Source organism: Pinus tabuliformis, chromosome 7 (assembly GCF_031772625.1).
Source record: "Pinus tabuliformis cultivar Carrire ecotype Pingquan chromosome 7, CPIR1, whole genome shotgun sequence".
Classification (NCBI taxonomy): Eukaryota; Viridiplantae; Streptophyta; class Pinopsida; order Pinales; family Pinaceae; genus Pinus; species Pinus tabuliformis.
Window position 1 is genome coordinate 1,653,456,213 of NC_142293.1, and position 17,216 is coordinate 1,653,473,428.

General features: G+C 32.6%; 1 protein-coding gene across 1 annotated transcript; it reads left to right on the top strand.

The window, feature by feature from the left end:
* The first annotated feature begins 16,432 nt into the window (after window positions 1-16,432).
* Window positions 16,433-16,881, top strand: LOC149254789 (uncharacterized). Its single transcript, XM_089457110.1, has one exon. It carries the CDS (start codon window positions 16,511-16,513, stop codon window positions 16,718-16,720), a length of 210 nt encoding a protein of 69 aa, XP_089313236.1. The 5' UTR covers window positions 16,433-16,510; the 3' UTR covers window positions 16,721-16,881.
* The last annotated feature ends 335 nt before the right edge of the window (window positions 16,882-17,216 follow it).

The window sequence follows — 17,216 nt, forward strand, 5'->3', positions numbered from 1 at the left end:
AAAAATTAAAAAGAAAAGGGCAAGAAAGGAAGGCAGATAGACCCTTCTTTTCTTGGATTTAAGGTTACAAGTAATCACATCAATATGGGGGAGATTCAACACCCTAATGATTAAATTTCTATAGTTGATTTGTATTTTTAGAGTGGTTATTATAATCCATGGTAAATATGTTATCATTGTTTTTATTTTTAAATGGGCCATTTTTAAAATCTTTGTACGGGTTCCTCTGGTAGTGTTTCACTCTCTTTCTTTTCTTCATTTATGATGAAATTTGAGCGATTAGATCAGTCGTTATCAAATTAATTTTCATTTGTTGTACCCAGTGATTATTTCATGTCATTTTATGTTGTTTTACTAGAGATTGCAATGTATAGCTTTTGTTTGAGCTAAAATGAATCTATTGGTTTTTGGTATGTTTCCCTACTAAGAAATTAAAGCCATTTACGTTGTCACAATACCTCGTTGTGCTTGCCACTATGATCATGGTTTTAAATAGGATTTAATTTTTGTAAGTGGTTGAGTTGGTACTACTGGAAAAATGTTATAAATTAATTAGAGTCTCATCCCATGTATTTTGTTAATCTTAGTACCTTTTGTTGTCAATTTATGGGACTTGTCTATCTATGTCACGTGAAAAAATTTTTCTGATGCACCATTCTTTTTTATGTGTTAGTGGTTGGTAATTGGTTGATGATGATTGTCTAGAGAAAATGATGAGTCCCAATATGCAGTGATTTCATCAGCTTCTATTTAGATGTTGTGATGGAATATCTAGCATCAATGCTAATCACCGTAGAACTTTTACCTAGCCACATCTCCTAGCCTAATGTGCAATCTTATGGTTACTTACCTAATATGTTGAGATAATTGGAAAAGTAAAATAATACGTCCACATTGGCTTTACACTAGAAACCTACATATTGCCTAAGCAGACTCCACATAGTAAGAGAAAACAAGATGTATGACATTGAAATCAAAGACATCCCAAAGGAGGACCAAGTCAACATACTTTGAGCAATTCTGCACCCAAAACTTTGATCTTGAACTACAATACTACAAGAAGTGAAACATAGATTGTTCAACTTGGCTTAGAGACTTTTCTTATTGGAATCATTTAAACACAAACATAACTATAAAAAATTATTCTACTTAAGACTTTAAGAAACACTAGATTGTTGAACACCGAATAAAATGTTATGAAAATCACAACTACAAAACCTTTGAATTCCACTTTCTTCAACCTAGTCATCTCACCCCTTAGGACAGGGGTGAGAATTCCTTAAAATAAAAATGTCCAAGACAAAGTAGATTAGAAGGAAATGTACAATTCTCACAGGGAACATCAATTGGAGGAAATAGGCAGCTTCTATCTGGAAAAAACACACCTTAATGAACCATAACTGCCCAAAGCTTCTTTGCAAGTATTGGCTTGACAGAAATTATCGTTGACAAAGGACATCAACAATACTCCTAATATGAAAAAATATGCAAGGCAACCAAATAGTTATGCGGACCTATAAGGTGTTAGTTGCATACTCATATCTACCATTTTATCTAAAACTTCAATAATCAGATGAGTGTATCAGTGCAACCTGTTGCTAGCTTTCCACCTCCATGGGGTATCCCCCTCTGCCTTCCAAACCTACAACTAGTGCTTCACTTGCCCTATAGATAATTATAGGAAATTATTGATTGAATTAAATAAAAATTTAAACTAATGTCTAAACATTAGAGATTGGATAGATGGCCACCAATTTGTGTAATTATGATGTTAGGAATTGATATTTTCCATAACAGTTAGTAGTTTGTCTTTATCATAACCTCCATTTTTTCCTTTTCTAATAGCCTCATACTTGTTGTATTTTTCGGTGTTGGGTCCTCCCATTTTACCTTCTAATAGCATCATAATTACTAATTTTTCTTGGTGTTACTAACTTACTTTTAAGGGGAAAATGTAAATGTCAATATTTGTAACAACCCAAAAATAAAAACATGTAATTAATTAGATTAATCATGTGATTTATAATCAACATGCAATTTATCAACTAATTAACATCAAATTTCATAAATATGAGTAGAGACAACTTACGTGTGGCAATGATGTTTCTCACTTGTGATTTCAGGGTTGAACACTAGTTGAATTCTGCTAACTGCAACAAAGTCTTGGGGATGACTCTACACCCAACCGTAGGCTCATTTGCACAAAATCTTGCTACAAATGGCCACCCCCAAGCCCTCATTCAACGTACTACTGCCAGGGAATCCTTTGTCTCACAACACTATTCTCCCAAAAGAATGGATGATGGAATCATAGAATGATGGAATGTCTCTCATCTTCCTCACCATCTATTAAATAGAGCAAACATTGGAAGGAGAACCACATGCACACACTCCATGTGTCAACATGCAACTTTACTGCTTTCTTATTTTATTTCTTTTGTTTTTACTTTTTGATAGCTTTACTGATTTTTACTATTTTTTTGTTTATTTTTATTTAGAGCTTTAGTATTGTTATTTATTATTTTATTATTATTTATTATTTATTTACTATTACTATTTTTATTTATTGTTTATTATTTATTTTCTTGTATTTTAATATTATATTATATTATTTATTATTTATTATTATTATTATTTATTATTAAGGGACATTACAATATTTGTTTAATCCATCATCTATTTTGTCTATCTCAAGGGATGAGTGTGAATGAATGGTAGTTTTCGTAGTCAAGGAATAATAGTGTTTAGCTATTATTTAAAATTAAATTTTGGCAAGTGTTATTAGCTTTGAGAAGTTAGAATACCTTTCTTAGTTATAATATTTGGCCAACCCATCATTAAGAGTTGGGATAACGAACCCTTTGCAGAGCTCAATTAAGAGACTTTGGGATCCTTTTAATTTCTTTAAGTGGGCTAGCATAAACATACCTTTTCAAGAGTCAAATAAGCTCTCAAATTTGAATTATAAGTGTTTATACTAGTCTTTCATACATAAGCTTTGCCTAGGTCATCTGTCAACCTTGAGTTAGAATTAGAAGGGTTGGTCAGTAAGATATCAAATTTGAATTATAGGTATTTATTCTAATATTTTTCAAATAAGCTTTTCCGGGGTCATTTGTCAAACTTGAGTTAGAATTAGAAGGGTTGATCGTGGTTTTACCTAAATCTCTATGAAGATTATGAAATGTGTTATCTAAGCTATATGAAATTGAGGTTATCTCAACCTCTATAATGAAGAGAAGTACGTACCCAACCCTTAATCAAGGTCATGGAAGGTCTTACCCGAAGGTTATGAAGGATATTTTTGTAAGTGTTACTTCACTTGTGAGAAGCCATAACTACTGAATGTGCACTTTTTTTTTAATTTGTGTAGTTAATAGAAGAATGATTATTAAAGTTCACTAAAACAATTGAAAGAAGAATGATTATTAAAGTTCACTAAAACAATTGAATGAGTAATTGACTTTAGATCAATAATTAAGATTAATTTAATTCACTAATGAAAATAACCTTTGCGTTACATTATATTAACTAACTTTATCTTGTAAAAGTCAATTACTAATTGCATCAGGAGGTGCTCTCCAGCCCAGTATGGTGTAATGTATTGTCATGCAGACATTTTGACTCATTCAAAATAAAATAAAAATAAATACTAATTATAATTATCAATAACAATTTTTGACTCCGTAAAGTTACACAAAATTAAAACTAAAACTAAAATAAACTAAAAAAACGTAAAATTAATCATTATAATTAATTATAATTGGTAATTAGCCCAACCTAGATCCATCTTATCTCTGAATCTACCAAGTGCCAAGAGGGATCAAATATCTTGATATTCAAACCTCTTTTAAGGTGAAAATAGATTTGATGCTTCTCGACACTTGATATATTCGAAGTTACGATGGATCTAGGATGGTTAAATTAATTCCTAAGGTTTTAACAGTAATTAATGTGCTATGAGTTGTAAGTTGAGGGTTTTAACTAAACCTTGATGTTTCGGGAAAGAACTAACGTAAATACCATTTCCTTTTATGAAAATAAAGACACATTTATGAAGGCAAAGGTAATTCCAAATTGGAGAAGGATAATGAAGGACTAAAATAATGGATTAAGAAGTCATTTTTTAATGAGTCATGAACTGATGAAGTTGGTTCATAAACTAAAAGAGGAAAATACTATCAAATGAAAAGTGGATAAGTCAAGTGAAAAATTAAAAAAGGAAGATGAAAAATTCAGATGTTTTGTAAGAAAAATGAAGAACAACTCAATGATGTTAAGAGTATGAAAAGTGTTTGGAAGTGTTTGGATAAGGAATAAGGATGAAAGTATTACTAGAAAGGTTGAAGATAATACTACCAAAAGACTTGAAGAGGAAATTTGCAAGAAAGTTGAAGCTCTAAATATTGATGAGGCAAAATTAGAAATGCAATTTAGAATTGAACGATGTTAGATTTTGGAGGATGGCTTGTGAACCCAAAAAGAAGGAAGATAAGATTTAAGGTCACCATAAAATACTAGAAGTTGAAATATTGATTCAGGTTGTACATGTCAAATATGATAATATTATCTTAATGGACAAAGTAATCAAGGACTAAGCATAGAGAATAGATCATGCCATTTTGTTTGAAAAGAAGATTGATCATAAGGGTTGTGAAAAAAGAGAATAAATCATCAATGTTGAGATCATATCGGCATGATCATTACTAAGTTTTGCAGACAAGAATATTGATATTGAAGGAAGAAAATGTAATAGTTGCAATATTATCGCATTAGGGTACAAACAAATACAAATAATCCGAGTAGCTACAACAAAAGCATATGGAATCAAAGGAAATAAATTTATGTAATAACCCACTAGAAAATATTATGACCGAAAATAATTGAATTTGATCAAATGGATCATGATCAATGGAAAGAAGAGAGTATGAATATAAGGAACTTATATTACTTGGTTCATCACATGTAAATCCCTTAATTGCATGGCTTTAAGGACACTTTGAAGGATGATACTATGATTTTACCATAAGGGTTGCGTCAATGGGGCTAAACCTATACATAATAAGGGTTTCCCTAAGAAAGGTTCCAAATGTGGAATGATTGAGAAATGGTTTATATAATGGTTAATGTAGTAATAATAATAATAATAATAATAATAATAATTATTGTTGTTGTTGTTGTTGTTGTTGTTATTATTTTTGTATTACATTTCTTGGGAAATCCATTAGGGACTTTTGATTTCAAGGATGGTACTTGGGGTAATCGAGGTTTTGTAGATTCTTGTAGGATTTACATGTTTTTTATGGGAATAGAACTTGGGTTGCTAGGCTCACACTCATCGCACAACCACTCAACCTAGACCCGATTTACTCAATGTAGCAATTATTTAGATAAGAACATGTGATTTGGATATATGGATGTGTTGGGTTAATGAATTGGTACATGGCATAGAATCATAGCCAATGTTTATTGAAAGATATCCTTTTGTTTTTAGTAAGTTACCTTTTTAATTGAGTTTGGGCTTAATGGCTTCACAAGTGTTCCAACTACTCTAGTAGCAAAAGTTCCTTTAACTTTTATGGGTTATTAGTAAGCAAAGTCTAAAGGTTACATGAATTTCTAGAAATATTTTATGGAAAAGGGATTTATATGTGATGCAATTTTTGAGAAAGACTTTGAAGCCTTATTTCCATGAACAATATGTTTATACAAATAACAATGATATTTTGAAAATCAAATTCTATTTATGAGTGAAGTATAAAAGGAATGTCTTATTCAAAGCAATACAAACTCGCTAGATTGGTGGTAGGTTATCTTGGAAGAGAGATGGGTGGGCTACAATATTCAACAAAAGGCATTAGAAGTTTCTAGAACTATCTTTTAACATAAGGATGAAATGCTAGGATGCAAGAAAACCATAGAAAAATCCCTAACCCTAGGCAATCATGTGGCAAAAGGAATCGGGGTCTTGAGTAAGCTAGTTGATATCTCAATTTGTGACCAATTTTTTTGCATAAAAACTCTATTTAGGACATGTGTCGGACCATTATAAATATTAGCATATACTCTATGTATTTGGAAGGTTAGGAAAATAAATATTTTTAATTGCATGGCTTATGTCATTTGTCAAAAATGCGAGGGAAATGCTTTCCATTGGAAGTTTGAGACATAAAAATTGTCATAGAATTTTCAAGATGTGGAACCATTACATCAATAGAATAGGTTGGTGGCCACTTGTATCCCACTTGTATTGGTTGCCTCCCCTTAGAAGGAAATGGTCCTAATGGGAAACGTTTGTTGAATTTGACCCTTGGTGAGCCACTTGCACTGTTTTGTTAACTAGATAGAGTTGTGTGGTCTATTGATATGTTCCCTTCATCTTAGTGTCCATAGTTCTCCATCTAAAGTTTAGTTCAATTCACCATAAAAGGTTGGAACTAGTGATCTCGCTAATGTGCCCTAAAATATTATAATATTTTGGTAAAGATACTTGCCTTCAAGGATGAAATTGTGTGTGACAAAAATTGTTCACCCTAAAGTGGTCCGAGGGAACTAGTCTAACATACTCTTCCGTTATAAGATTTTAGTAGAGGTACTTTCCTTAAAGGACCCAATGGTGTTTGACATAAAATTTTCAACCTAAAGTGGGCCAAGGGCACTAGTCTAACATACTCTTCCATTTTAAAAAGGTTGGCATGAGTCACCTCACTAAATGTGTCCTGTAAGATTATAAGATTTTGGTAAAGGTACTTGCCTTAGAGGACCCAAAGGTGTGTGACACAAATTGTTCACCCTAAAGTGGGCCAAGGGCACTAGTCTAACAAACTCTTCCATTGAAAAATTGACTTTGATGATACCATAAGGTGGTTTGAGGGATGAAAACAAAGCAATTTGTTTTCATGGTCAAAAATTATTCTTCCAATGCTTCAATTTTTGTCTTAATTAATGATGTATTGTCGATAAAATGATTTTACATAAGTCCAATAGACAAGGGTTCCATCTTAAAACCTGAAGGGTTCTTAAAAATTAAAAAAAGAAAAGAAAAAATACAATAAAAAAATTTAAATTTAGTATATCAATTATTATTTTCTTGATTATGAAAATTCAAGTATAAGTTTTTCAATTTAAAAAAATCCTATCAACATCTCCTAGCATATTTTGGGGAAATTGCTAGTTTAAATTTTATGAAAAACACCAAAAGAATACATTTAAAAGAAAATTCATAAAATGGGGTATATTTATAAAGGGAAAATAATTAATAATTCGTTATCAAAATTTTGAAAATTTACAAATTACATAACTTGTTCCAAAACCATTTATTAACTAATCCTTTGGGATCACATTGTATATTATTAGTTAGATAATAGTTTCTTTTTTATTAATAAGTTACCGAGAGGTTATTGAGACATAATTGTCTCCTACCTACTTCTCATTTGTATAAATAAATGATTTCAATATCAATACATACATTTTCGATTGTGGTGTTTATTCATAGGCTTATCTCCAGTGGTATTAGAGAATTGGTGAATTTATAGATTCCCCTTCTCACTGATCGCTTTAAGATTCGCCAAGAAAAGCAAGGCATTTTATACTTACGACCATGGGAAGGTGAGTGAACAAGATGGACTGTGAATGATGGAAATACAATAGAATATCCTTGTTGAGAGAAGGCTCGTTGGAGATTCAGAGACAAAGTTAAAGGTAAGTGGGTTTTATACCATTATTTATTGGTTCTCCATAATTGACTAAGATTTTTTAGAGGGAGATGGCTTTGGATATGTCACAAGTTCCAATGAACCCAAGTTTCCAGTTTGGTGGTCCTATGAGAAATTATGGAAGAAAAATAGTGTTTAGTCTATGAAGATGTTGAATCCATCTACATGTGTGTTTGGATGATTTGTTGGTGACCTTTTGGTTGGATGTTGGGGTCCTATGAAGCATGAAATGCATAAATAGATGAATTCATAGCATTATGAATGAGATAATTTAATAAGTCAAATTTCAGTAGTGGGTGTTCTAGGATGAATTAATTTTGGCTTCCAAATATTTATGCAATATGAATTCTTTGATCTCCATAGTAGGTGTTGTTCTTAGCGGGAAGGAAAATTATCAAGAATGGTTTTGAAAAATAAAAAATACTCTTATTTTTAATGATTTATGGGAAGGTGTTTGTGAAAGTAAGGATGACAGTGAACCAGAACATCCTGAAGATGACAACCAACTTGCAATTTGGAAGAGTAAAGATAAAAAAGCATATGCTTTAATTTTTTCTTCTGTAACAGAAGAAGTGATTTGACATATTCTTTCCAGCACCACAACATTTGAAACATTAAAGAAATTAAAATATATTTATGACTCCCATTTAGAGTTGAAAATCATACAATTATTGATGAAATTATTTAATTTGGAATTGAAAGATAATGATCCAATGAAGTTAGCCTCAAAAATTAAAGCCATTTATCATGATATTGATTCCACTGGTGTTAAATTTGATCTGCAACTCACTACATTCATTAAAGCCCTATACCCTACCTATTCACACTACTTGGAGTCTCTTCAAGCTAGTGAACAAATGAAAGCCATGACATTTGATAAACTTGTAGAGAAAATTTTAGAGAGAGAGAGTCTTTGGGAAGAAGGAGTCACTTCCCAATTCCAATGTTGAGATTTTGTATCTTGTACAAAAAGAATAGAAGTATCAAGGAGAGTCTACTAGAAATGGAAAAAGTAGTAGAGGTCATGGTAAGAAACAATCTAGAGGTGGGGGGGTAATAATCATTAAGGTGATAGGCAACAAAGGAAAAAGAACCTCCAAACAAAGGAAAAACACCTAAATCTACCTGTTATATTATTGCACATTGTAATATTATTATCAATGATGTTTTTAGAACTAACTTTTCCTCTTAGAAAGACACTTGGATATTAGACACTAGAGCCACTTGTCATATGACATTTAGAAGAGATTTATTAAAACATTCAATGATCATATTAATGGAGTATTTTATTCTGGTAATCACAAAAAAAGCTTTCAGGAGTTTCATTATTTCCTAATTTGATTTTTATGAATGGTGTTGAAGAAGAAAAACTTTTGAAACTGAATGGAACATCATCTTCTACATTCAAATCTACTCATTTGACTCAACAAAGTGATAATGTCTTCTATATTGTTGTGGTATGCTCTTTTTGGTCATATAAACAATGATAGTATCAATATTATGAAATAAAAAGGCATTAAAGGGCTTCCTACTATTCCAAGAAAACTTACTCCATGTGATGCTTGTATTTTAGGCAAACATTATAAGAAGCCTTTTCATAACTCTACTTCTAGAGTTTCCAGAAATTTAGCTTTCATACATTCTGATTTATCTAGGCCCATGCCGGTTCCATGTACCAATGGTAATAAATATTTGCTAACTTTTATTGATGACTACATGAGGATGTGTTGGGTTTATCTGTTGAAAGAGAAATCTCAAGTTTTTGCAACTTTTAAGAATTTTCATTTATGGATTAAAAATGAAACTCAACTTAACATTGGCACTCTACGATTTGATAATGGTGGTGAATACACATCTCATGATTTTGAAAAGTATTTGCAGGACAATGGAATTAAACATCAAACTACAATTCCTTATAATCCACAACAAAATGGTGTTGCAGAATATATGAACAGAACATTGCTAAATATGGTGAGATCAATGATGTTTTTTAAGAATGTTAAGTTGATGTTTTGCAGAGAAGCAAGTCTTTGTGTAGTCTATATTCAAAATAATTGTGCTTCTTATTTAATCAATAATAAGTATCCTTATGAAATGTGGTATATTCATCTTCTTGCTATTCAACATTTTAGATATTTTGGTTCTCTATGTTATGCATTGATTCCTAGACATCGGTGCAATAAATTGGGTGCCAGGAGTCGCAAATGTATTTTATTGGGATATTATAATACTTCCAAAGATTACAGGTTCAATGATGATGAGAATAAGAAATTTATTGTTTCACGAAATGTAATTTTTCTCGAATTTGCTAAAGAGGCTTCCACTACTAATAAACAACTCAGTCATTTAGATAAATTCACTTCCAAAAAGTTTTATTATGAATGGGATAATGATCTTCCACATCCTGAAGGGGGGATTCACATTCTAGATCAGTCTATGGATTTTCCTTCAATAAATTTTCCATCTTCAATAGAGAATGAAGAAAAAATGGATGATGATAATGTTTCTGCAAAAGAAAAATTGGATGATGATAATTTTTATGCAGGATTAGAAACTGCTCTTGAAGAGACACTTCTTCAAGATGAGCAACCATTATAGAGACCACTACAAATATCAACATGGATAATGAAATTTCCAAAAAGGTATGATGAATTTGTTACAAGAATTTCTACTAAATAGAATGATTGTGAATTTAATTTTTCTGTTGTTAATGAACCTACTACCTTTGAAGAAGCTACTAGTTGTAATGAATGGAAAGATGCAATGCAAAGGGAGTATGATGCTCTCATTAAAAATGACACTTGGAGGTTAGTGGATCCTCTTGTTGGCATCAAACCCATTGGTTGTAAGTGGGTTTATAAAATTAAAATAAGGCAGATGGTTCACTTGACAAGCACAAAGCAAGGCTTGTAGCAAAGGGGTATGCACAAAAAGAAGGTGTTGATTATACATAAACATTTTCTCCTACAACTAAATGGGGCACTATTAGAACTTTATTTCTTTTGTATCTCAAAAAGGGATGGAAAATACAACATATGGATGTAAAAGCAACCTTTTTAAACGAATATTTAAAAGAAGATGTCTATATGTTTTAGCCAGAGGGTTTTTCCATTAAAGGAAAAGAACAAAAGGTATGTAAATTGATGAAATCTTTGTATGGTTTGAAACAAGCATCTCGTGCATGGTATGAGAAGTTAACTGAACATCTTCTCAAATTGAATTATAAGCATTTCGACCTAGATGATGCAACTTTATTTGTCAAGAAAGTTGGAAGATCAGTTGTATATCTAGTTGTCTATGTTGATGATTTACTTATCACAAGAAACAATGATGATTATATAGCATATGTTAAAAGGGAGCTACAAAAGATTTTTGAGATGAAAAATTTGGGTTTACTTCATTATTATTTAGGAATTGAAGTTGATCAGAAACCTAAGCATATTTTTATTTCTCAAAAAAATATATTGGATAGTTATTGAGTAAATTTTGAATGCAGGATTGTAATCATGTTTGTACTCCAATGCAACAGAGCCTAAAGCTTACTTTAAATGAAGGAAGTACATTTGAAGATCCAACAAAATACAAGGAAGTTGTTGGAAGTTTAATTTTTCTTACTATTGCCCATCCTAACATAGCTTTTGTTCTAGGAATACTTTCCAAGTCTATGCATAAACCCTGTGAAGGTCATTTGATCACAACAAAACGAGTGCTCAAATATTTAAAAGGAACTCATTCATATGGAATTAAATATTCCAAATTTTCAAACTTTCATGTCACTCGTTACTCATATTTAGATTTTGATGGAAATAAAGAGCATGGGGTGTTTACTTCTAGTTATTAGAAGAATCTTGGATAAAAAAATATCACCTGGAAATCACGAAAGAAATCTATTTTCATTGATTCTATCACCAAAGCCAAATATATAGAAACAACACGAGATACAAAAGAAATAATTTGGCTTCACAAAATACTTGAATATTTACAAAAAAAACAAAAGACAACAAAACCCTTTATTCATTAACAACTCTTCTATGATTCAATTGACCAAGATTCCTAAATTTCACGATTGAAGCAAACATATCAACACAAAATATCACTTGATTTGACATTATATAGAGGCCAAAGTCATTCATCTCACATATTTTTCTACTTAAGGGAAAATCGAAAATATATTTACCAAAGCATTGGGGCATGGAAAGTTTGAAAAATTCAAAATGTTACTTGGCATGCTAGATGTCCCTTTGGATTAAGGGGGGAATTTTATCTAATCCTTCGGGATCACATTGTACATTATTAGTTAGCTAATAGTATATTTTTCGTTAATAAGTTGTCGAGAAGTTATTGATACATAATTCTCTCCCACCTACTTCTCATTGGTATAAATAAATTATTTTAATATCAATACATAAATTTTCAATTGTGGACTTTATTGACGAACTTGTCTACAACATTCATTTATAAAAGAGTTCAAATTGAATGTAAAATTATTTAATTTTATTATACATGGTGGATAGATATTGTCCCTTTCATAATATCTCCATGGAGGGTGGAATTTAATAGCGAAATTTCCCTTCATGGCTTATTTGGTAATCAAATGACATTTTTTTGTTATTAAACATGACTTATAAAGCACACTTTTTAAAGTTATAAATAATATTCCTAAATATTTATTTCTAATATTTAAAAAATATAAGACATCATTTTATATTTTGACTCTATATAATTAAGTAGCAATTGCCCCTAAAGGTGCAAAGGTACACCGAAGGAATAACAGATTTGGAACTCGACTATTTTGAAAAAATAAATCACTAAACATTAAAAACTCTTATTTCTAATAAAGTAAATATTATATAAAGATGGAGATCGATCTTGTCCAAGCCAACAACTCATTTCCTAGGCCACACAATGGGTTTGGATGCTCTAATCTCTTCAGCGAGTTTTGTGAAGGGTGTTGTCTGGCAAACACAGTACCGAAATTTCCAAGAATAAGGCGGGGGACAAGTTTAGAAAGTTCAACCATGACTTTGGAAGCGGTGTTTCTAGTGATTCTGGAATATGTTTAGTACTTTTAATAAAAAATACCATCCATGGAAAATGGAAGAGGTCCAGTTTTGTTATTCTAGGATAAATTGAGGTGTCTAAGCTTATTAAGACTACCTAACTCTAGTGGAATTTTCCCAGTGAATATGTTTTTGCTCAAATTCAATGCAATTGACAGACTTGTAAGGTTTTCAAGTGCAAGAGGGATAGGACCTCCCAGCTCGTTTCCTCAAAGATTCAATTCTCACAGTTGTTGTAACTTGAAGAAGACCTTTGGAATGCTTCCAGTTAGTCGGTTCTCCTAGAGAATAAGATGCTCCAGTCTGGTAATTTTTGAGAGCTCAACTGGTATTGAACCATTCAAAAGGTTGAAACCCAAATCAAGGAAATGAAGTTGTTTGAAATCAATTAAAGGGGGAAGAGAACTAACAAGGTGATTTGAGGATAACTTTAGGACTTCCAGATTTGATAACTACCCAAATTCTCTTAGTATACTACCCATCAAATTATTCATTGACAAGTCTATATATCTGAGATTATTACATTTCCCCAGGCTCGAGGTGACTTTTCCTTCGTGTTGATTGCTACTGAGATCCAAATAAGAAATCATAAAAGGCTTTGAACTAAGAAAATTTGGGATAACATCAGAAATATTATTGTTATTAACTATCAATCGTTTCAAAATTGGACATTGGCCAAGTTGGGAGGGAATAGATCCTTGGAGCAAATTTTTTCAAATGGCAAGAATCTCTAGCTTTCCTAAATTGCATACCATGGTGAGTATTTTTCCACTGAATCGATTCCATGTTAAGTCAATTTCAATAAGCTCGCTTTGATTTGCATCCAGTTCAGGTGGGATTTCCCCTAAGAGAGGGTCGTCGTGGAGATCCAATATTCTAAGACACTTCTGGTTGCTAAAAATTACTGATATGTTTTCCACAAGGTTGTTCTTATATAAAAGTACTTCTTCTAGATTCTCTAGTTGTAAAATCTCCACAGGAATGGTTCCATTGAGAGAATTTTCAAGTAAGTGAAGCAACCTGAGATTTTGTAACTGACCTAGTTCCGATGTTATAATACGCTTGAGATGAATTGTATTCAACCTCAATTCTGTCATATTCTTGCAGTAGATAAGCTCTTTGGGGATAGAGCCATTAAGCATATTTTCCGACAAATTGAAAAAATGTAAATTTTGCAAGTGACCCATCCCAAATGGTATCGATCGTTGTAATTGATTTGTATTTAGCTTCAATTATGTCAACTTTGTACAGTTGTGAGGCTCCTTAGGGATGGAGCCACTGACAAATTTTTTGAACAAGTGAACTAGGCTCAGATGTTGCAGCTGACCAAGCTCAAACGGTATCGATCCCTCCAGTTGATTTGTAATCAACCTCAATTCTTTTAATTGTGTGTAAACACTAAGCTACTTAGGGATGGAGCCATTGAGAGAATTTTTGAATGAATGGAGCAACCCCAAATTTTGCAATTGACTCTGATCAGACGATATCGATTTCTCTAGTTGATTTGTATTCAACTTCAATTCTATCAACTGCTCACAACGACAAAGCTACTTAGGGATGGAACCCTTCGACAAATTATTGAACAAGTGAAGCAACTTGATATTTTGCAACCAACCCAGCTCAAATGGTATTTGATACATCGAGGTTATTTGTATATAATTGAAATCTGTCAATTCTGTGCAATTGGAAATTTCTTTAGGGATGGAACTAGTGATGAAAATCTCATATGGAATTAACACATTTAGACTCTACAACTGACCCAACTCCAACAGTAATGATCCCTTGGGACAATTTCTATTCAATTCCAAAAATTTTAACTCATTGCACCTGCATGTCTGTGGAGGAATTGCTCCGGACAAGGAATTCTCACCCAAAAGAACCAGCTTCAAATTATTTGGAAATCCAAGAAAAGAAGGTATCTGCCCTGTGAGATGGTTCCATGTGAAACCAAGAATTTTGATACCACCAAATTGTCCCAATTTCGGTGGTATTTCTCTATTGATATTGTTCTAGGACAGGGCAAGTTCGATGAGTTTGGTATAGTGTCTGAGCTATTTCAGAATATTGCCCTCCATATTATTGCTACTAGCATTGAAGTGGACTAAATTGAGAAGGTCGCCCAAGCCCTTTGGTAACTTTTGAGACAATTTATTGTTCTAGAGATAAACATCTGTGAGCTCTCGACAATTACTTATGGAAAATGGTATTGATCCGCTCAATCTGTTTTTGCTCACTTCAATCTCCAACAACTGGGTCTTTTCAAAGATTGAATACAAAATAACTTCCTCTAGCAAGTTATTATATAGATACAACCATTTGAGACTCTACATGCTAACTAGCTCTGTTGGGATTTGACCAGAAAAATTGTTCCCACTCATAAAGGTTTTTGAAACTATTAAAAGGGCAACTGCCAATGGTCTGGAACTTCGAGAAAGAAGTCGTAATTACATCAATCACTAGTAATCGTGTTCACTGAAATCTTGCCCAAAAAAATATATTTTAAAACTTTCTAATTGTTGTGTTTTGCCACATCTTCAAAATTTCTTGGACAAAGGAGGACGAAATTGAGCCTCTAATATTGGTTGAATCTGTCCACCCAAACCCATCATAGAAAGAGTTTCCATGTAAATATAACCCCTTTTTTAAATTTTTGGTTCCCAGTTTCTACATGCAAGCTTCCATTTTGTAAGTATTCACAATTTTTTACTTTAATTTAGCTATATTTAAACTAGACAACACTGCTCAATACTATGCAGATTATTATATTTATTTTATTTGTAAAGTTAAAGATATGAAATCAGATTTTATAGGTGAGAAAATCAGAAAATTGAAAAATTGAAATTTATATCTTATAAAAAAATCCATATTTTTCAGCGAGCAAAATTTTGTAGAGATGATCTCTCTAGAGGACCTTTATAAACGGTGGAAAAACTGTTTTTTCAGCTAGCAGCAATGCTCTAGAGCTGCTTTCTCTCTGGCAGTCATTGTAAATGGTGAAATCTCACTAAACATTTCAGATGGTTTGTAATTTGCTTTCGTCATTCAAAAGAATGACAAAAAACACTTTTTTTTCTCTGAAAAAGAAATCAGATTTTATTGGCGAGTACAGCGAAGATTTTCAATCAAATGTTATAGGTGCCGTTAGTTGGGATGGAATTTGATCGGCAATTTGCCCGTTAGGCGGTGATTTGCCCATTAGATACAGGTAACTTTTTTCTATAACCGTCGAATTTTTTTTTGTTTTTGGGTTAAAATGACGAAAACGGGTATGAGAAGTGCTTAAACCGTTAAAATGACGAAAACGGGTATTAGAAGTGGTTAAACCGTGACGGGTGATTCGGATTTCAAATTCCTATCCTTCTTTGGGCAATATATCGTTGGAAGCTACGCCATAGAGGCTCCGCGATCAACGCAGAAAAGAAAAGTTCGGCCAACGAACACGCAAGAAACGTTTCTTTCGCTTTCTTCCCTGTTCATGAATTGAATGAAAGCTACTTACCAACTCTTCAAAATCATTGCACAGCGCATCATGGGCCACAGTGGGTGTCCTGAAAATCACAACTCAAGAAGACTATCACCGAATTTTCTGATTTGCGTGCTCGCCAAGTAGGTTTCTGCTATTAGAAGTAGCTTTAAGTCACCTTGTTTTGCAGTTTGCAAAGCAGTTGTCTTTAGGGTTTCTCTAGGTTTGGTGTTTCTGATTTCGAGATCGTCTTCTCCAGAAAGGGTTTGGTAATGGCGATTCCGAAATTGGTAGCAGCGGGTAAAGGGCAGTGGATGGAAATCGCTCCTTTCCGCAAGGATTGTGTGGTCAAACCACGGCCTTCCGGTAAAAAGCTGCTCAAGATCGCAGAGGGGCGGAGTCTGAGCAACGGCGAGCTCATGGATGGCCTTCGCCCTTCTTTTCCTGCGGTCTCTAACTTCGAAGCAAATGGTGATGATTGATGATTTTCGTCTGCAGAATGCTGAATATTTTTTGTACAGCGAAGAAAATCTTCTTGGGACTTTTACATGTGAGAGAGTCGTTATGGTTATCTATAAGTGACTTGTTAGATCCGTCCATTAAAATACATATGATTCTGCAGTTACCCGATTTTGCATCATATTTGTTCCTGTTCTAAAATTCCAATTGAAAATTTACAGATATTTTTCAGATTTGCCTATGGGTTATTTTCGATTGCTCACTGATAATTTTGGATTGAAATATTGTTTGAGTGACCCTCTGAGATATGTATATAATCGAATGGGAGAATGAGGAAATGAATCTAGTAAGAACATGAAGCCTGAGTAGTACATGAAGCTTGAGTAGTGTAGTGTGTAAAGAGAAGTGGACAAGGTTTTATGGAAAATTTTGGGGTTAATATTAGCAAGTGGGCTAATTTTTCAAGGTTTTTCTAAAAACAAATTAACCAATTTCAATATTTTTTTGAAAATGATTAAC

Coding starts and splice junctions, on each gene's coding strand:
- LOC149254789 (XM_089457110.1), top strand. CDS start 16,511: ATGGCGATTCCGAAATTGGTAGCAGCGGGTAAAGGGCAGTGGATGGAA.